This window comes from Daucus carota, chromosome 6, assembly GCF_001625215.2.
Source record: "Daucus carota subsp. sativus chromosome 6, DH1 v3.0, whole genome shotgun sequence".
Taxonomy (NCBI): domain Eukaryota; kingdom Viridiplantae; phylum Streptophyta; class Magnoliopsida; order Apiales; family Apiaceae; genus Daucus; species Daucus carota.
The window spans coordinates 31938677-31960379 of NC_030386.2; the positions used below are offsets into that span (position 1 = coordinate 31938677).

General features: G+C 33.7%; 3 protein-coding genes across 4 annotated transcripts; 1 reads left to right on the forward strand and 2 right to left on the reverse strand.

Moving 5' to 3' along the window:
* Positions 1 to 2598: 2598 nt before the first annotated feature.
* LOC108227584 (cell division control protein 48 homolog E) lies at positions 2599 to 7984 on the reverse strand. The gene is made up of 9 exons (XM_017402816.2): positions 7752 to 7984; positions 7483 to 7648; positions 6110 to 6338; positions 4787 to 5553; positions 4478 to 4699; positions 4319 to 4390; positions 3937 to 4218; positions 3472 to 3831; positions 2599 to 3131 (listed from the first exon to the last, which is right to left on the reverse strand). The coding sequence occupies exons 1-9, from the start codon at positions 7778 to 7780 to the stop codon at positions 2841 to 2843; spliced, it is 2418 nt and encodes an 805-aa protein (XP_017258305.2). The 5' UTR covers positions 7781 to 7984; the 3' UTR covers positions 2599 to 2840.
* A 4849-nt stretch (positions 7985 to 12833) lies between these two features.
* LOC108225254 (UDP-glycosyltransferase 86A1) lies at positions 12834 to 14970 on the reverse strand. Of its 2 annotated transcripts, XM_064080496.1 has the most exons (3): positions 14672 to 14970; positions 14018 to 14568; positions 12834 to 13906 (listed from the first exon to the last, which is right to left on the reverse strand). In XM_064080496.1, the coding sequence occupies exons 2-3, from the start codon at positions 14547 to 14549 to the stop codon at positions 13005 to 13007; spliced, it is 1434 nt and encodes a 477-aa protein (XP_063936566.1). In that variant the 5' UTR covers positions 14550 to 14568; positions 14672 to 14970; the 3' UTR covers positions 12834 to 13004. The 2 variants fall into 2 exon arrangements, with proteins under 2 accessions (XP_063936566.1, XP_017255572.1); XM_017400083.2 differs by lacking the exon at positions 14672 to 14970 and having other exon boundaries at positions 14018 to 14665.
* Positions 14971 to 17462: 2492 nt separating this feature from the next.
* LOC108225079 (membrane magnesium transporter) lies at positions 17463 to 21154 on the forward strand. The gene is made up of 4 exons (XM_017399892.2): positions 17463 to 17653; positions 17742 to 17794; positions 17985 to 18085; positions 20795 to 21154. The coding sequence occupies exons 1-4, from the start codon at positions 17581 to 17583 to the stop codon at positions 20883 to 20885; spliced, it is 318 nt and encodes a 105-aa protein (XP_017255381.1). The 5' UTR covers positions 17463 to 17580; the 3' UTR covers positions 20886 to 21154.
* Positions 21155 to 21703: the final 549 nt, after the last annotated feature.

A 21703-nucleotide genomic window follows, 5' to 3' on the forward strand; every position in this document is an offset into this window, starting at 1 on the left:
AAAAATAAGTCAAATTACTATAACATATTTGTATGTGCTATATTTGAATTGATCCTTATAAAAACATTATTCGAATTCATTAGTCAAATTACTATAGCACCCTAATCTGTTAAAAGGGTCTTTCCTTCTTATGCTGTGTTCACTCACAAGAATAGAATAAAAAATGAATGGTTGGGAATTTTTAGAAAAACTAAGGTAGCATAAAATTATTATAATAAAATTTGAGAAAAAAGTTGAGTATAATAATGAATTAGAGCATACGAGGTTTAATTTTTGATATGATGCAGAGAATGAAATGAAATATGATGTATATAAAATCGTGAATGCAAATTTTATTTCGTTTCTTCAAAATTCATTCACCCGGAGAAGCTATAAGTAAAATAAATATGAAATATAAGTGAAATGAACGAGAAATGGATGTCTATTATTCACAGAAAAATGAATAAATTTCAAAATAGAATTGGATAATGAGTAGAATGGATGTTGAATATTCACAGAGAACGAGTGGAAGGCAAGAATAGATGACACACGAAACAATAATGTTTAATATATCTCGTGAGGTGTATTTGAAATTATAATGTTGCACATATTTTTCTGGAATGAGATATAACTATTGTGATAAAATGGATCATCCAACCTATTATGCCCAAGTTGTCATGATCAAATACATCTTATTTCATGTATAAACACAACCTTAATCATAGATTATTTAATCAAATGAAAAATTTATATGTATATTTCTACACACATATATAGGAGATACATTAAAATGGAAAGAAAAAGATGCATCTTCCATATGCATTATATTTTGTAGGGTTGGATATTGATAAATATATGTTGTATCATATAATATCGTATTGATATATAATATAATTGACACTTTAATTCGAGAAAGTGTTTTCAATCCACATACAACATTGTGTGTTTATTACATATGGTAAGATATCTTGCAAAGATACACCTGTTGCAGATAAAATATGTGTGTCTTAGTCTCTTAGATATGCGAGGTGAATTGCATTTGGTATGCATTGATTAAGATTAACGGGTACAAGAGGGACGTGTGAGGATGCACAGTGCCAAGGAAGGATAGCAGACAAATGCACACCAAGATAAACTCACAGTAGGAGGATAACTAAGCAGTCAACAGTCAACACTGGGCTTGCAGGAGTAATATTAAATCTAATGAATCATTAGTACACCTACCTTGCATTACGCGCCAGCTACATATGCATAGCTCTACCTGGGGACTCAAGTCTAGTCTCTTTCGCTCCTCAATTTCCTCCTCACCACTCACCCCCATGCACTTTTCCTTTTCCACACACATATCACTATATGCCATTTATGTTCCATTTTCATTTAAATTCTCTAGAGGACTTAAAAACAAAATAATTTATTTATATCTCTACTTTGAGACTAGGGGATGGGCTAAATGTAAGAGGAAACAATGAGGCATTTATATGATATGGTGGGTGCTTACTATAGACTGCTGGTACAAAGTTTGTCAAAGTATATTTTTCTTCAGCTTACAATTATTTATAGTATGATTCCTAAAATGCAACATACTAGATTTACTGTGTCCACCAACTAAAACATGTCTGTCCACTCTTGAATCAGTTGCCTAGCTCAGTGATTGGATGAAGCTATGCTACAATACTTTGTGATGTCTGATGTCTCATCAGTCATCATATTACATGACCAACTATTTAAAAGTTTTTTGGGAGGACCAAAAGAATCAACACATGTTTCATATATGAATAAGGAAAGGACTAGACTATTCTGATCATATCTAGGCCAATTTTTTTAAAAGTTAATCTTTCAATACTTGTTAAAAATATAAGTCTGCTGAAATAATCATTCACCTTGAATTAGATTAGCGGAAAAAAGACAGAGATATATGAAAGTGTAGATTATGTAGTGCTGGTTGGAAAGGACAAGGTTAGCATGTGGTCTGTCAGGATGAGGAAGACCAGAAAATTTGTTGTATGAAGTAACGAGGTAGATTTGATGCCCAATTTGTTACCTAGGCAGTAATTATTCTGCATGTGAATGGGAATGTCCCTTTCAAGTTTCAACATTGTATTGGTCCACTCTACTCCGGTATGTTCCTGTTATATTTTGACTAGATCCGTTTGTAACAGACTAAAACACAGAATCCAGATCAAATTATTTCTTGAATACTCTAATGTGTTGCATATCTTTGTATATTATCATAGAAATTAGATAATTATTTGACATTTTTTAATATTTATATATTTTGAATTATAATAAAAAAAATATTTTTGTTTATATTTAATAGTGAAATCTGCGCTAACCTTATGCAAAAACTGAAAATAGCTTTTTCCAAAAGTATATAAAGACTTGTTTTAAAAAAAATCAGTTTTCAAGACAATTATTCAGATAAACTATTTTTAAGTTTTATCAAACAGCTTTTAAAATGATTCTCCAGAAAAACCGAACGGGTCGTAGAAGGCTCAACCCCTGTCATGCCATTCCAAGCACTGAGCGGCAGATAATAGCATAACATCATAGTAGTGAAAACATAGAGTAAGATACAAGCATAGTTCTATGAACTATGAAGACTAGCTCTATAACCAGAAATCCAAAAAGATAACTTAATAGAAAGTCTGTAAAATAATGATTTAATTATGCAAATTACATTTGCTAAACAAGGAGTCAGACACAAGTCCAAACATACAAGTTCTGCTGAAATAATTATCCATGGATGCTTTGAATCCCATCTTACCCGAAGAAAGCAATAAGTTTACCCATACACTGTAAGTTGAGAATTAAAATAGTAGTTCGAAAACAACACGAGTGTATGGTAAATAAACAGGTACAGCCTAACTATACAAGTCATCTTCATCAGCTCCGCCAGCAGAAGTTGCAAAAGGATCAGATGCAGCTGCTGCAGCACTAGTGTCTGCAAATCGGAATTCAGAACCAAATCCTCTGGACTGCTGCAATGTTTGAGCAAATGCCTGATATTTGCGAATGTCAGCATCGCTTACACTTCTGCGAGCATACTTCATCGACTCTTCAAAATGAGCAGCCTTAATCTCTGATACCTCATCATCGACATCCTCTTCCATAGCCTCAGAATTTTCATTTCTTTTCCTCTCCTTCTCAATATCCTGAAAACAAGAAGAATACAATTCGTATTAATTTATTTCTAATAAGATGCTTACCAGATTTTACAAGTAAACCCATATTATATGCATACATATTTTTCTTCAGAGTAACAACTAGATATTATATTTTGTCAGGCAACGATAACTGAAGCAATAGCAATCAACTAACAGACATGAACATCCGTCGTTCAAGTGTTAATGGCTTATCAACCAACTTCTTAACTATATAACACTTGTTTTAAGCCACTTGTCACAAAGGTGAAAAGGCAATCACCTAAGGTAAAAGCAGATAGATATTTCATGGAAATGATTATGACTCGTGCTTCAAATAAAAACTACTTACTTTCTCAATGTTTTCCCTGATAGCATATTTGCACGCACGCTGGCATATTTCAGTAATATCAGCACCACTGAAGCCCTGAGTGTACTGTGCAAGAGCCTTCAAGTCAACATCTTTCGAAACTGGAGATTTCCTGAGGCATGACTTAAATATTGAGTATCGGGAAGCTTCATCAGGAAGAGGGATGTAGATCAACTGATCTAGACGACCAGGCCGCAATAGTGCAGGATCAATAATATCAGGCCTGTTAGTAGCTCCAATGATAAAAACCGTTTTCTTGGCGGACATTCCATCCATTTCAGTCAAAAGTTGATTTAAAACTCTATCAGCAGCTCCACCAGCATCTCCAGAACTGCTTCCCCTCTGTGATTGATTAATAAACAAGTGTAAATTAGAAGTGTCCAAACAGCAAAATATATATAACACAGAGTATATAAGAATTTACAGTTAAAAACAGTGAAAACAAACCTGAGTAGCAATAGAATCCAGTTCATCAAAGAATAGCACACAAGGGGCAGATCCACGAGCCTTGTCAAATATTTCTCGTACATTTGCCTCACTTTCTCCAAACCACATGGTGAGCAATTCAGGTCCCTTGATACTAATAAAATTTGCTTGACATTCATTGGCAATAGCTTTGGCCAGCAAGGTTTTCCCACATCCAGGTGGCCCATAGAAAAGCACACCCTTAGAAGGCGACATACCAAACTTCTCAAACTTCTCAGGATGCTCCACAGGATACTGAACAGTCTGCAAGACAGAATGTATATAGTGGTTGGTAAATAATCTTTGTAAATGACAAAAATCACCGGCAATATATACTAGTTACAGTTACAAATGCCAAAATTACCTCTTGAAGCTCTCTCTTAACATTATCCAGGCCACCAATATCCTCCCAACTAACATTGGGAACCTCAACAACCTGCTCAACAAAAAAATACGATCAACTACAAATCAAAAGAGAACCGATTCTAAAGAAGAACATAAAAGCTACCAGGAAACAACTTACAGTTTCACGCAGAGCAGACGGATTGCTAGTTCCGAGAGCAGTATGGAAGTGTTCATTAGTAACAGCCATTGAATTGAGAATCTCTGCATCAATGGTATCATCTTCCAAGTCAATGACATCCATCTTTTCCCTAATACATTGGAGTGCAGACTCAGTACATAGAGCTGCCAGATCGGCACCAACATAACCATGAGTCTCCTTCGAAATTTTTTCCAAATCGACCTGCGTGATAATATAATAAAGAAATAAAAATGTTACACACACAATTTACAAACACGAGCATAAGATAAAGTCTCAGATTGAACTTACATCTTCAGCAAGCTTCATATTCTTGGTATGAATACGAAGAACCTCTAGACGCCCAACTTCATCAGGAACACCAATATCAATTTCTCTATCAAATCTCCCAAACCTTCTCAAAGCAGGGTCAATACTGTTGGGACGATTTGTAGCACCCATAACAATGACATGGGCACGGGATTTAAGTCCATCCATAAGAGTCAGCAGCTGGGAAACAATTCTCCTCTCAACTTCCCCATTAGTCTTCTCACGCTTAGGGGCAATTGAGTCAATTTCATCAATGAAGATAATCGAAGGAGCATTTTTTTCCGCTTCCTCGAATGCTTTTCTAAGATTGCTTTCACTCTCTCCAGCCAACTTCGACATAATCTCGGGTCCATTAATACAAAAGAAGAATGCACCTGTTTCATTAGCAACTGCGCGAGCTATTAAAGTTTTTCCAGACCCGGGTGGTCCATAGAGCAAAATTCCTTTTGGGGGCTTCACTCCTATGGACTTGAAGAGCTGCGGATGACGCAATGGCAGCTCCACCAACTCTCTAATCTGTGCCATCTGTTTACGGACACCACCAACATCATCATAACCGATTTCGTCCAACCTATCCTCATCCTCCCTTCTCACAGGCTCACCCTCACAAAAGATTTCAGTATCAGGGGCAACCACACAATACTCAGCAGGGTCAGTCTCAATAACCTTAAATTCCACACTCCTCATACCTCCCCTGACAAGAAAAAGGTCTCCCTTTCTAACAGGTCGATATGCCTCTAGGAAATAAGCTGTAATATTGAAAATAAAGGGTTAGACATAAAACAGAACCATTAAATGTACAACTGCAAAACAAAAGGCAAAAAAAAAGAAGCAAATTATAAGAAAATATTGTTTGCTCAAAGAATATGATGCCCATCTAGCCTGAATGATTACTTATCAAAATTTATTGCTCAGTTAATCATGATAAGCAGTTGAAATTATATACCACTGCTCACATGTGCACTGAACATGATTCCCAGTAATCCTAGTCCTCAAACTTATCAAAAATATTATCTATTAGTTATACTGGTTTAATACATACCTCCTTTGCAGGAGTAAAACCCTATTTTGTATAACATAAAACTGATCCAGATAATACAGGACTATCCCTGTAAGTAATTAAAAGTTCTGGCTCATAAATTGGAGGGAATATTACTTTACCAACTTCTTAAATAAAAGTGATCTAAAAGCTAGATCAATTTTGATAGTTGGCAATATTATAGGACCTTCACCTCAATGAAAACTATTACTTTAAAGTTTTAATATGAATAATACAACAAACAGAATAGTCATATAAAAACTTACGTTTCAGATAAGCATCAAACAGATTTCCAGTAACACCTTCAATGGTGTCATCCACAGGGAGAATGTGAACACGCTTCCCATACTTGACATCAGCGCATTGATGAACAGAAACCACATCTCCAAGCCTGACCCTCAGGTTTGATCTGACAACCTTGTTCATCCTAATCTTTGGTTCATCACAAGTGTCATCAGCCAGGGCAATGCAGATTGTATCTTTTCTTTTCTTACCCTATAAAACCAATATGAAAACTGTAAGATAATATTTACAGATATTATATATTACATTATATCATATATTAAAACCATAAATTATGTCAAAATCTAAATTATACTTCCTCAGCTCTTGGAAATAAAATCTTTTCTGTTCTTACCGTACATTGTGTAAATAAATAATCCATGGTTTTACAAGTCAAATACTAGTCAAAAAAGTTACCTATGCATAAGAATGCAAAGGAAATTTTCAAAAAGACATTCAATGCATATTATGTATGAAGACATTATTGGTGCACATACTAATGTTCTCGCAAATATTAAATTTCATTGCAAGTTGAATTGACACATTAACTAAACGCAAGGAAAACAATGCAAATTACAATAGTCATCCATTGTGAATGTGTAATTAATGGAAAGAAGTAAGATAGTATTGAGAGTAGTACAAGTCACACAGTTGAATTTCTAATATCCTTCGACTATATTTCTACAAATTGGCTGATTGAGTAACTTAGGTTTGTCCTTAAATAATTATACGACTACGTTTCATCGCTAAAGTCATGGTTTATGATAATTGATAGTGGGATTAAGTCCCTCATCTATCTCTTGACATATCTGTGACAATGTACATGCTTTCAAAGGATATGAAGCCTAATAGAAACAAATTTCAACCATAAATTGTTAGAAAGATCATAATATGTCAGGCTACCAGCTATACAAAACCTAAAAAATCTGCAATAGGTAACCTGTACTTGACAAATATCATTAGAACCTAAGTAACATCAACGAAACTCAAAAGTGCCTGCAAACTTTTAGCCTACTGATTGATTGTCATGATAAATCAATTGGTATATATGTAAAAAAATGGGAAACCAGTTGGAATTCTAGCTTGATCATAACTGCACACCTTATAACAACGAAACAACAAAGACCCAAAACGCCAACTAACAATAAAAGTCAATACCAATTCATTACACTCCAATCCAGGCCAAGACTTTAATTACAAGTCAAGAAGCTAACTTTTCTTCAACCCCAACACAATTCCATCAAACACATGTAAGAATAAAATACCCAACAACAGAAACAGCATAAAATCACAAGAGATCCGAACTTTCACCAGAAAAGATCGAAATTTTCTGCACAAATTCAGAAAAAGATCGAACCTTAATCAGTATCGTATCGCCGCGAAACAGCTGCAGCTTCTCCATAGTCTCCGGATGAAGAGCCACAACAGAATTGTCATCATTAATCGCTTCATCAACAACAAGGCGATTGGCCGCCTTCTTTCGCTCCAGAATGGCAGTACTAAAATCCCTCTTTGTGCCTTTCCTATAACACAAACCGCCATTATCAAAACAAATCAAATAAATTCAAGAATAGATACAAAGCACTGTGTGTATAGACGATTGAATTGAAAATAGAGGGAGCTTACGGGTCGGATGATTCGGGTTGATTACTCATAGCTAAGCAGGTGCGATTGAATTGTAAGCAAAGCGTGTGTTGAAACAATGAGAGATCTCAAATCTGGAGGGGTGGGTGTGGGTGTTATATATAGAGATGGGTGTGTATGTATATATGTTCAAAACTGGCTGGCTTCGTTTCTTGATCGAAAAGATAAAGCCTATTTTACTCCTCCTCCTCGGTTTTTACTTCTTACTTTTACCCCCGCTTTACCATTTTTTCCTCCTCGGTTTTTACTTCTTACTTTTACCCCCGCTTTACCATTTTTCCCTCATAGTTTAACAAAACTTGCATAACCTTTGATGCATCTTTTTATCATTTTATAAATTTATGTAAATACTCCCTCCGTTTCAAATTAGATGTCCACTTTAAAAAAATCACACAGTTTAAGAAAAGTAGATGTTCACAAATTAATTGCATTAAATGATCAAAATATGTGGAGTGAGATTGATCTAGGAAATATAAACAAGAGATATGTGGAGTAGAATTAACTTTGGAAATATGATTTTGCGTGGACAAGTAATTTGAAACAAAACTTTTTTTTAAAAGTGGACATGTAAATTGAAACGGAGGGAGTATTAAATTGTAGATAAAAAAAAATTACATTAAATATATAAATATATTATTATGAGATTTAATATATTGGATTTTATTTATTTTTGAAATGAATAACATTGATATCTATATTAACATTATATCAGATTCGAAACACAAATATCATTTTATTTCCAAATAAATTATGTTACAACTAAATAACATCATTATAAATGATAAGCAGAAAAATTAGTAATTAATTTTAAAGATATACTATAAGTTACATTTTCATAATTCTCATATATATTATTATTATTTAAATTGAGTTGAATGTATTTATAAAACACAAAATTATGATTAATTAATAGTATGTATCGTATTTTACCTATCAACAAATCCAATAATACATCTATACCTTCATTTTTATTTGAAATACGACTTGTGTTATGCTCCTTTTTATATAAAATTATATGTGATTTTCTGTATATGTTAATTTATATTTATTTAATTATGTTAGAATATTTTATCTACAATTATCATGCAATTCTGTGAAAATCTTTTTGAAAAAATTCTTTTATGTTTTTTTATGCATTAAACTTTACATGCAGCAACAGCAGGACTAAAAATCAATGAATTTGGAACATTCTAGATTTGAAAGACGTCATCATAACGGTGTACCCTCACCCATGAGTCCATTTCTCAATGACCCAACTAATGCGGGCTGTTCAGCCCTGACCAAATGTGAAGTCTCCCCGCATTGCAATACACGCTTGAATTCAACACCACCTTCGAACTTTCTGGAACTGCATAAATTATTGTCGCTTATCTTGATGCCATATTTTAACAAACAAACATAAACAAAAAAAATCATCACCACAATTATAAAATTACAAAAAAATCTTAAGAGGGAAAGAAAAGCACTTTAGTTTAATATTTGCCTAAATTGCCCCTTTTCTTTTCTAAAATACAGTGGGTTCGAATCTCTTCTTCAACAATAACATACAATATTACCCTGATCTCATAGGTTTGGCTGTGTACTCAACGAATATTTATTTGAACATCATGTTGTCTGGTGCCGAAATTTGATTTTCATGGCCCTCCTTGTCTATCTTCGGAAGCGTCTTCACAAAAGTATAACTAGAAAATGATACAAAAAGTTTGCAGAACCTGCAAAAAATGAGGCAACTCGAGTTATCGAAAACAAATTATGTTAATTTAAGTAGGTGATAAACATTCGTCCTAGAACTCCAATAGTGATCAGAGACGGATCTAGTAAGGGGATACATCTTCTTTAAAGGAGTCACAGGAATGGCAAAGTCGATGAACACAAAGTTACTGTAGAACATAAAAATTGAAAGCATATTGCTGGAGCCAAAAAAAGTGATGTATTCTATGCAGAAACCAGACACCAAATTTATGTTAATTTTCATTTCCTTGTTTACTTGAAGAATAAGCTGTGCAGACCGCATACTACACCCACTAGCTCATATGTTGGGCCATTGCAATTTGCAACATAGCTTTTCCGTGGCTGCGCATTCAGCACACAATGCAGTTTATGTTGATCTGAACATTTCATGCATTGAAGATGGACAGCCAGATATCAATTGGTCCACTCTACTTGCGCCATAGGTTTGTGCTGACTGAGAAACAAAAATATGAATTTAACCCTATGGTAATAATACCAAGCTTAACAAAGAATCATAAATATTACTTTTCGTTATTAGCAGCGCATATTTAAGTAAAGAAGTGCTTTCTCGCCAAGATCATTTCCAAATCATAAGATACAATTTATAACCCTGTGGTAATGATTATGTGAATCAAAAGGCAGATAAACCTTCACGCTACTCATAAGTCCTGGAACAAGAGTTCAACTTCAAGTAAATCATGCAGGTACCAGTATCTTTTTCTGATCTTCCCAATGCCGTCTGCATCACCTGCATTAAAGTTATACACTGACCATATAAGAATTAAGATGACAAATAACAATTTAGTTTTTCTGGAAAAGTTGAATAAGAGCATTGGTTGAATAAGCCTACATCAAATTGTTCGAATAAGCATAGGTGAAAATAAATTGAAATAAGCCTGGGATATGGTTCAAAAGGCTATCTAAAGGTTAAAATATGATACATGGATAATAGTCATGCGGAAAAGAGTATGGAAACTAAGCCTACTCCTAATTCAAACATTACAACTTTAAAACACGAGAATTAGTCTGAATAAATAAATTAATGGACGTTATTCTCCTGCAATCATGTTATAAAAACACACAATATCTCACTTAAAGGTTTAGACAGTACTGACTTACTGCGTTATAACTACAAGCCAGTCATATAAACTTATTTTTGCTTAGAAAGCATTTTCTCACTTATCTGAATTTTTAACTGAGTAAACTCAAATCAGATACAGTAAAGGATTATCTCACTTATTCAAAATTTTAACCGAGTAAACTCAAATCAGATACATGTCTATAGTTACAAACTAAAGGAACTAATAACTACATCTGAAACATGAATCTTAAACATCATATTACCAGTGCAAATGCATAATATATGTATATTATGCCCAATCGAAGTCAAGTAATTGATTGTTGGAGTAAAGAACATGCCAGAAACAGACAATAACATATAAGTTACATATTTTGAGTTAATAACTAAACATGATCGTAAACAATTAAAACTGATCATATCTCAGAGACAGAAATGCAGCTGATTTCAGTGATGCCTGTAAACCATAAAATTGAAAAATAAAAATTGTATCCTGGTTGTCAAATGGTCAAATATGGACCACCTCAAACAAAAATGGAATTGAAAACTACTTTAGCAGTATCTATATGAACAATATGGCCTCACTGCTCACTGGTTCAGCAAGGATCAACTTATTCAAGAAAGTCAAAACTCAAAAGAACTTCTTACACACAATTACATTTACTTGGAAAAATATATGAAATTATATTTGCTTAACTGTCATTGTAAGCAGAAGCTGCATAAGAAGGAAAATAATGTCAGTAATGCCGTAAGTTGGACTCACCATGGGGAAGGTAGGTCAGCTACCTATGGCGCTTTGGCATAAGGTGCACTACACCAGAGTTTGACTTCCCTTCGACACTTACAATTTATACAACCACACACCACATAGTTACTAATTTGCAAGGCTTAGCCTAGCCTTAGTCAATAGACTCAATACCCTCTCCTCTTAATAACAAGAGGTTGAGGATTCAAACGCTGGTATATGTTAATTTATTTAAATACCTATACCAAAATAACGAGAAAAAGTTATAGCTACTTCCATGGAACTTGAATTTACATAGTCAAGTTACGTTAACACAAATGAGGCCTATGTATTCAGAAATTGTAGGTTGCACACTTAAGAATATATTAGTAGACAAGTTAAATTTCTAAAATATCAGCATAATAGAAATTGCCTAAACATACATTGATTCATCATCAGGATGGGCATTACCAGCAGAACAATCTTCTTGCAAAAGGCTTCACCTGATGAAAAAAACAAGCGGATCAAATAACACCTTAAAACTAAAAGAGAGAATCAGGAGTGGCCCAGTGGTGGCGAAGCTGTGTCAAGTACCCCAAAGACGAATGAGATAATAACACCATAACTCCATAAGCCTATCGAGATATTTGAAATAGTTATCTACCAGAACTGGTTATGAATGCAGGCTTGCTGGGAGACCATGATACTAAAAGAATTTTGCAGAGAGAAGCCAACCAGGCTAAACTCAGCGAAAAATGACCATGAGCCATGCCATCTAACAGGGCCCTGTAAACGAAATTATTGCCAAAACATAATGTATTTATCAAAAAAAAAAGAAACAAAAATTATATACTATGAGAACCCTTGTCTCTTAAACAACGTCTAATCAAATCTGCTACACTGACTCTTAAACGAAATCAGCTTCCTACAGAGTTTTTCCTGCCTTGATGACAGTACAAAGTGTTCATAGCTTACCTGAAAAAAGGAATTCTTGGGGGACTTTCATCAGACACTTAGCATCATATATGTAAAACTCCATTAATACAGTAGATATCAATCAAGAATATTAAAATTGAATCTTTGACAAAAGATTTCAACGCCCATCATCAAATGGCCAAACATACTAAATCGTTTATCAAAACAATGAACATCAAAATCATTTAAGCCCTTAAATATGGTCTTCTTAATTAAATAAAAAGCAACATGCAAAAGAAGGATCTAGAGCATTCATAACCTGAGTTTCTGGTACTGAGTTATGGCAACTTCTACAGCAGATGAGCTCCAGAGGTAACATTTCATTACTATCTTATTTTGATTGTTGTACCATTTCTATCTCTGAGGAGCAAAGTAGAGTAGTTAACTTCATTTTCTTTATGTATCTTCATGAGCTTATTACTTCCCAAGATATAATTTGATTATAAGCAAATCTCATTTGCAATGTCTATCCCAAGCACACACACTTTTTTTACACAACACACATTGTTATAACATTTAGCACATTTATATACTGGATTGTTAAACTTTTTGTGACTATAGTACAAATTCACGTCTTCATTCAACGGTTGAACTGGTCGATTACTTTAAGCTCTTCCAGACTATCACCACAAATTTATTTTGCACATGTAGCAACTAAAACGATAGCAAACATTCTAGTACACGAGTAATAAGAGCATCAGATGACAACTTAGCCAGGTTAATGAATCTATCTACTAACAATATTAACTTTCACAGCATTGATGAAATCCTCAAAATTTTTGTCCGAGGATCCATCTGTAGCATTCTCTAGTGTTCTCCTCACTTTCTTCATCTCGTTCATCAACTTAGTATTCAATATTTCATCGCACATCAGGCCAGCAATGTTTTTTGACACTTGCTCTCTTGATATCGTCTTTTCGTTGCACAAATTTATTCCAAGCTTCCAGTCGTGCACCACTAATTTTCTATTAGTAAATTGATCTGTCAATATAGGAAAACAAATCAATGGAATGCCACACCATATGCTTTCCATGATTGAATTCCATCCGCAATGAGTTAAGAAACCTCCTATCGCGGGATGTGACAGTACAGCAATTTGATGGCACCATGGCACAATCAAACCTTTTTGTCTAGCATTCTCTTCAAATTTTTCTGGTAAAATATCAGTGTCATCAGAACTTACAATATCAGGCCTTAGCACCCAAACAAAGTTGACTCCACTGAGTAAAAGCCCGTGGGCTATCTCCACTATATCATGTTTACTAACATGAGCATAGCTACCAAATGAAACATACAGAACAGAACCATTGGCCTTAGTGTTGAGCCACTGGCTACAGTCTGATTCTGACCACAGGCTCATGGCTATTTTTGTCTTAGCAAAATCATTAGCCAAAATGGGACCAATTGCATAAACTGGCTGCTTTTGATTCAATGCACTGAGTGTGTCTTGTTCAAGCTCTTGGACCGTGTTACATATAACAAAATCTGCCTTTTTCACATCCGCAAATGCCTTGTCAATGATCCGATGCAGGACCGTTGTTATATCAGTCGCTTGTAGATATGACATCAGGTCCCTTGGCTCAATTGCTTCAACTCCAGGTATGTAGTCTATGGTGTCACGACGATTATCTGAAACAACAGTTCATTTTATTGTGAAATTGTGGTAAATACCGCATTTTTTTATAATGAAATGCATAAAAAACATGTTGCATTTCCAAAACAAAACAAAAATGAACTTACCCTTGGAAGCAAAATGACCATTCTGCTTAAGGAGATCCAAGTGATAATACAAAGTGAACACCAAGGCAGGTTCTGTCCAGAATGAAACATAAACAAGATTATACTTTTTAGCAATGAGTGAAGGCCATACAAAAAAGGTATCGGCAATCAAACAAGTGACCGGAGCATCTGCATTCTCAGCTACCAGCTTTCCAATAAGTTGATCAACATGAGAGCCAGAGGCCTGCAACAGAGACTCCTGGTGCTGGTCATGGTTAAGAGACCGATCCAAATCCAATGGCAGACCATCACTAACAGTTGCATAACGAATATCTAGCCCCGACTTCCTGGCCTCATCGAAGATATCATGGGCACTAGTCATGTTGGTCTGAGCTTGAGAAATTTGCTGGTGAACAACATGAGTGTTGACAAAGGTGATTGTGAAGCCTCTTGAGGCAAGCTTCATGGCAAGATGAACAAAAGGAATGACATGGCCTTGAAAAGGGTAGGGAATCATAATTGCATGAACTTTCTGTTGCTGATTCTTTGCCATTTCTCGTGTAGTGGTGAATCTGGAGTGCAAGAGAAATCAAGAAAATGAATATCAAGAGCGGTAGATCCAGTGTCCAATAAATAATGTGTGAGGTGCAGAGTAGTATTTGATTGGAGACTCACCAACACATACAGCAGGAAATGCACCGAGTCAAGGGGTCCGCCACCTTTAAATTGACAAGCACGTGTATCAAGACAGAGCTCTAAATTTAATACTAGTACAAAGCTAGCATTTCCGTTGGGGAAAAAACTAATGTTGTCCATGTCCTTGCACACGCTGTAAAAGCCGCCGCTACTTGGAATACAAAATTCTTGACGGAATCAGGTCGGAACTGACACATTGCCAGAATCTGGCTGAGTAGTGAGTAGGGTATTCAAGTATTGGCACAATAATTGTCTCTTGACTCCTGTTGTATTGTTGTATGTGCCACTGGCCAAGATGATGGATAGGCAGCAACAACTATATGCTTGTTCTGACAAAAGGACACAAGTGTAATAAAGACAATTTGAAAACAAATAATTAAAGAGAAAATAAAAAAGAGTTTTGATTGGTCATGAGTAATTATGCAAGAAGATACCGAGTATGTTCGAGGATGTGGGCTTTACCAAAAAAGAAAATGTGGCACAAAATCGAGAAAAATGTGGGTGGTTTGCAAAGGCAAGAGGACAAGACACAAGTGATAGGCTTGTGTCCCCTCCACTTTCAATCATTCTAAAGTCTCTACTGTATATTACAATTTCATATGCGCCCTTTTCTTCAGCATCAACTGGCTCATTCTTTAATCATCGTCGTACAAAATTCGCACTTGAAAAAAGAGAGAGTAGAAGTGCTACTAATAATTTTCTAGCAAAAAGAAGAGTGAGAAATGGCTGCTGTTTCTGAGGCCTGCATCAAGCGGGCAAGGAACGAGGGGGTGAGGTCGGCGGTTTGTTGCAAAGGCTTTATTATTGTGGGAGTAACATTATTATTAGGTGGAGTTGCATTTTTCTTTTATAAAAAGGAATGAATCATTAATTAAAAATCATAGGGTATCTATAAATATAATCATCAGGTACGATTTCATACTAGGGAAGGGCATTCACCCCGCCCCGCTCGATCCCGATCCCCGCCCCGCTCAGGTCGGGGATTCGGGGAATTTTTTGGTGGCGGAGCGAAGATCAGAGAAAGTTTTATAAAAAAATTGGGATCGGGGCGGGGTCAAAGTCTCCCCGCCCCGATTATATATATATATATATATATATATATATATATATATATATATATATATATATATATATATAATATATATATAATACTAATTATATTGTTAAAAATAAATTAACTTTATAACACAAATAAAATTAAAAAATAATCTTTATTTTTATTAATTGATTATAAATATATTATAATATAATATATTTTATAATTTTAAATTGTGGTTTATTTATATCATGAATCAATTTTAATATGATTTAATGTTGTAAATATAAGATAATGTTATTTTATTAGTATATTAGGAGTTAGTAGTTTGTCTTTTTATTATTAAATATATTATGAAGTTATTATGTTTTTATTAAAAAAATAAAATTCCTCGAATTCCCGCGAGGTTCCCGTTCCCAATTCGGAGCGGAGATCGGGGAGGAAAATAATCCCCATTCAAAATTTGGGTCGGGGTCGCAGACGGGTATTGAATTCGGGGATCGAGGATCAGACATAGCACTTCCCGCATGCCAAGTGTCCCGTGCCCATCTCTATCTCATACCCATACCTAATTTCTAATTTTCCCCAAGCAAACGGTCTCTTTGATGCGACCACCTCAAAAAAGATTCCATACAAAAGGTTATGTGTTGGAGAGGGCTATACAAGTATGTAAAACCGAAAAATTAGAAAGTATGGTTGTTTTTATTTGATTTTGTATTTATTTTGTGATATTAATGCTGGTCCATTATAGACACTCATTTTTGGTAATGTGATATTGATGTTGATCCTTGTAGTTACTCATTTTTCGTAATTTGCAACTATTTATAAGTTTTTTTTATAATTAAATGTAATTTTAAGAAACTTTTTTAAAATTGTATTTATGATCGTATACATGGTTGCTACCCGTTACAAATACAATCTCCATATTTTTGTAAACTTTATTTTTAAAAAGCAAGTTTTATATTTGGGTATTTACGAAAGCCCCCTAAAATTATATATATTGTAAACAATTAGAAATATATAAATATAAATATTTTAACAAAATCGCGTAAACGCAAAGGCTTTTGAATTTCACTGCGCAATATGATGGGTCAGAATCAATAAATTTACCACTGAGAAAGAATGTGGCTACGATTTTAAAAATATATTATTTTATCATAATTTTGTTCTTTATCTAAAATTTTCCACTTTCTCGTCTTATATTCTGAATTATATTAGTTAAAAATCTAATCAAATTTAAAATGTTTTTAATATTTCATATTGTAAGGAAAAGTATTGTTTACAAAATGTTGACAATTTTTATGAACTTTCAAATTTTTTTTTTATAATCATAATAAGTGTTATAAAAATTTCAGATTTAACGGATTAATCCCTAATAATGTGATCGGCCGATTCAATTTTTCAAATTCGATTAAACTTTATAATTTTTTCTTAATCGAAATATAGATGATAATTTATTAAAATTAAAAATATTATATTATTTTAATTACGAACAATTAAAGAACTTGTAATATAGTCAATATATATCTATTAATAAATAATTAACATAATAATAACTATATTAAATAATAATTTAATATTAAAATATATCCGATTTTCACTCTGATTTATTTTTTAATTAATCCTCGATTTTTAATTAATCATGTATGGGTAACTAACTCAACTGATTAGACCTATTTGCATAAATCACAACAAAATTAAGCAGTATTTGTTAAATATATCGGCGAGGAACTAATATTACAATAAAATTTTACTTGTTAATTTGATAAATCTCTCCCACACTCTCTCCGGATCTATCCAAGAACGTCGATATAATCTTGAGCGGCCGGCGATCCAAGTGGAAAACGGAGAGATGAAATTGGGTTTCTTCGTGGGCGTTCTAGGAGTTTTGCTTCTCTCTCACGCTGCTTATTCTACTATCCAATGTAGTTAAATCAGCCATCTAACTAAATTAACTTGAGTCCTTTGTGTTTATATATATTGAGCTTTAATGCTTTCTTTGATCAATTTCAGATAGAGCTTTGCTCAAGATCACAGAAGATGAGTTCACTGGAGCCCCAATTCATGTAAAGTTCTACCTTTATCTTTATAGTTGATACATGATTTTTTGTTTGAAGTTGTTGTATAGCTTGAGATTAAGGGTCATTAGAGTTCTATGTACCCCAATTTATGTCAAGTTGCCTGTCCTTTTTGTATTTTAATGGTATATTTGATTTTGTATCTGATGGGATCTGGGTTTGATTGATTTGGGGGCAGGTGATCGGTGAGTTGATATTAGGGCTGGTTTTGTGCTTGTGGGCTGGTCTTACTGTGCCCGGGAAGTTCCTATCCATACTTCCTGATTCTGATGAGAACAGGTATTTGTTGCTATTTTGTTTTGGCTTGTATTATTAGTTTACACTTTACCATGTTATCTAATTTTACTGATTTTTATGAACCTTAGTTTTGTTATTATTTGATATTTTACTTAACTGGCTATTAATATGATTGTTAAATACTATTGAAATTGAGGATCGTTGTGGATAACAGAACTTGTAGGAAAAAAGTGTTTACTTAGTTCTATTGCATATAAAAAGCTAGGTTCCAAAAAATTGAATTGAGGCTTAGGGTTATGTTTTTCAAGAATATATATAATATGAGCTTTCCTTAAAAGTTATGCAAAGGATGTCATGTGTTTCTCAATATGTTTAGTCTAAAAATCTTGATATATGATGTGAATTATCAAACACACACACACACACACTAATAAAATGTTTGTGTATAATTATGATGTCAAATTCTTTTAAATAAGCTGGTTTTGGAGTTTGAAGGAATTGCGTAGTATTAAACACCCTCCACATCAGACACACTCTGATTCTTGGAATGTACTAGTCATTAAAGAAAGTAATAACTAACTTTGATGCTAGAAAACTAGTAGAAGGTCATTGGCTTTTGGATTCATTTATTTAGTGAGTTTAGAAGGCTATGAACAAAATTTGGCAGCCTCGTTTATGTTTAGGAAGCTTAGGTTTATAATTCATTAAGGTTTTGCAACTCAGCTTGTTGCAATGTCAGTTAGCCCTGTATTCAATTAATAAAATTCAACATTATTTTAAATGAAATAGCATATAAAAAGAGTAGTTGTATTTAACAAAGGAAAAATAATTATATGTGTAAGTTGATTTGCTATCTTCCGGTAGCTATAGTATATAGATTAAAAATTTATGAATACCAAAACAAACATTAATACTGAAATACAAATCAGACCATGTTATAGTACCCCTATGGTTTATAAAGGACATAAACAGAACGTTTGATGACCATTTGCACATACCAAAGGACTTTAAATTTACATTTATTGCTGCTTAGTTTTACATTTTTATCCTTCAAAGGTGAATACATCTACAGAATAATACACTTCAAGAGAATAGAGATAATAAATTAAGAAAGATGACAAGGGCACTTATGTACCTAAAACATTATTATACATAGATAACAAGGGCACTCATGTACCTTAAACATTGTTATACTTTGATAACTGAGAATACAAACCAAAAACTTGTCGAATTCTAAAACTTCCTATAATTCCATATAGAGGGAGACAGGGAGTATATAAGTAGTTTTCAGACTCTGATGCATAGGGTAGCAATATGGATCTAAAAATGAACAACCAACCAATCCAAACCATTTTTCTTAATTTAAGTATGCAAAATCACATATTTGAGTATGGTTTGGTTTCAATATAACAATTTTTTTCGGTTTAATTTGGTTTCAAACCAACGATAACCATGTTAATTATATTTTCAGAACAAATTCCATTTATTATCTATCTTTTAATAATTCATTGAAGTGCTGACCCGGGGCCGATGATGGAAGCAAGTTGGAAGTGAGTTGAATCGGGTTTAACCATGGTCTCTGTTTTCGGGGTGTCGCAGTGATTATGCATTTTATGATATATATCTGTATATACACACACACAAAAATTGTATATTGTAATTGTTAAAAGTAATGCTATTATCATAATTAAAGTGATAACTTGTTTTAGTAGTTCATTATTAACTGGTTAATTGATCTTTATAATATATGCAATATTAAGATCTCCTAGAATTATATAGTTAATTTTTTTAATATTTAGCAATGAAGATACAGTTAATTGTATTTAAATATAATTAAATACAATTAAATATAATTTAAGATGCCGGGGAAGAGATGAATGCCCGTAACAGTGTACCTTGGGATCAGTGTTTATAAATGTGATAACTTTAATTTGGGTAAACCATAACTAGACAGGAACCAGACCAACATCAAGCCATATTAGAAATGATATTGATGCTTTATGGTTTGGGTTTAGAAACCAGACAGACCTATATTAGTAAAAGCAAAACCTGACCAAAACTACTTTTTGCCCTCCTTGCATGTGGTTGCTGCAGTTTTTTCATTTACTACCCTTTATCATTATTGTGATGCTATATCAAGCCAATATTTAGTTTCATAGTACACTAGCAATTGCTCTACTATTAAATTATCTCGATGAGAGTTACATGTCTTTGGGGCTTAGATCTAGTACTCTTCAATCATTACTATGTTCAGAAATTACATAAAAATAACTAGTTCTTTTGGTTAGTATATTAGCTTCAATAATGTTTCTTCATGGCTTGTCATGAAATTAGAGAAGCAATGCAAGCTCTAACTGTTGCTAATTATGATGACCTTAAAATAGTTTGCAAATTTACCACTTAACCAGCTTTAAAGGCGGGGTTAAAACTTTTGATTTCGTTGGCTTTGGAGGAAATAAGGGAGCAAAAGAAGGATGATGCAGATTAGTTAGTGATCTATGATAGTATTCGTAAATCAACTTTACTAGTTCAATACGTGTAAATCTTGATTTATAAAATTTACGCGTATCAAAAAAAATAAATTTACGGAGACAGCAGCTATACAAGTATATATACAATTAATGGTACAAATTATTATAGAGTGGAATCTATATGATAGTTTAAATCACCGGTTCCATTTGTGTTACTATCTGTTGTGATTTTTACAGTTTTTCACATCAGTGATGTCCTTTCTATGATTTCAAAATGCAGGGTGGTCTCTTTATCCTCCAATATGGATTTCATGATATTCAATCATCGTGGAAGAGCATTCCCAGCAGCAATTGATCTAAAATTGAAATGATAAAATCTAAAAGAGTGGAGCGGGACTTGCAATGCCGAAGAAAGATTGCAATATTTCTCTTTGATCGACAGAGCACTTTCTGATATTTTGTTTAGTAATGATTTGTTTGCTAATGAAGTGCAAATCAAACTTTTTTAGTTTGTATTAAACAGTGAATTTGTGTAGTCTTTACATTAAGAACATTCAGCTATATTTTAAAACAAAAAATAGACCCGGACAATAATTTGCAAATTTTCAATTATTATAGCAGATATATTGGCATTTCAGAACTCTTTCTCTTCCCAAAATGCTTTGGAAGGTTTGTTACAGTTTACTTGCATGGTTTTGAGTGTATGAAGTTGCATCAATTTATGTTCAACAGAAAGCTCTGCCTAGATGGTCTGAAAAGAGTCAATTATGGCTTGTCAATGTCAAAATTGGCTTGGTTTGTTTACGGTTCTAAGAGCATTTCTCCAACAGACTCCTCAAACCGACTCTTAACTTCAAATTTTAAACATGCTAATAAATGGAGCTCACCAGGTTGCTGACAGCTTCTTAAGCATATGAGCTCCACAGCCACAGGCAACGAGCTGTTGTTTTTTGATCGTTGTCACATGGCTATATTTGAGGGAGCAAAATAGAATCATGCACAGAGTCCAATGATTCATAAATACAAGGAAACATACACTTCAGCAACTAATGTACATGCAGATAGTCAGGGGCTCAGGGCCTTCAATGAAAATCTGACTAGCATGGATTATTTCTAGGCATCAGTTTATGCATTCAATGTCCTGACTCGCTCAAAACCAAAGGACTCTGAAACTTGTGGAGTCTCCATC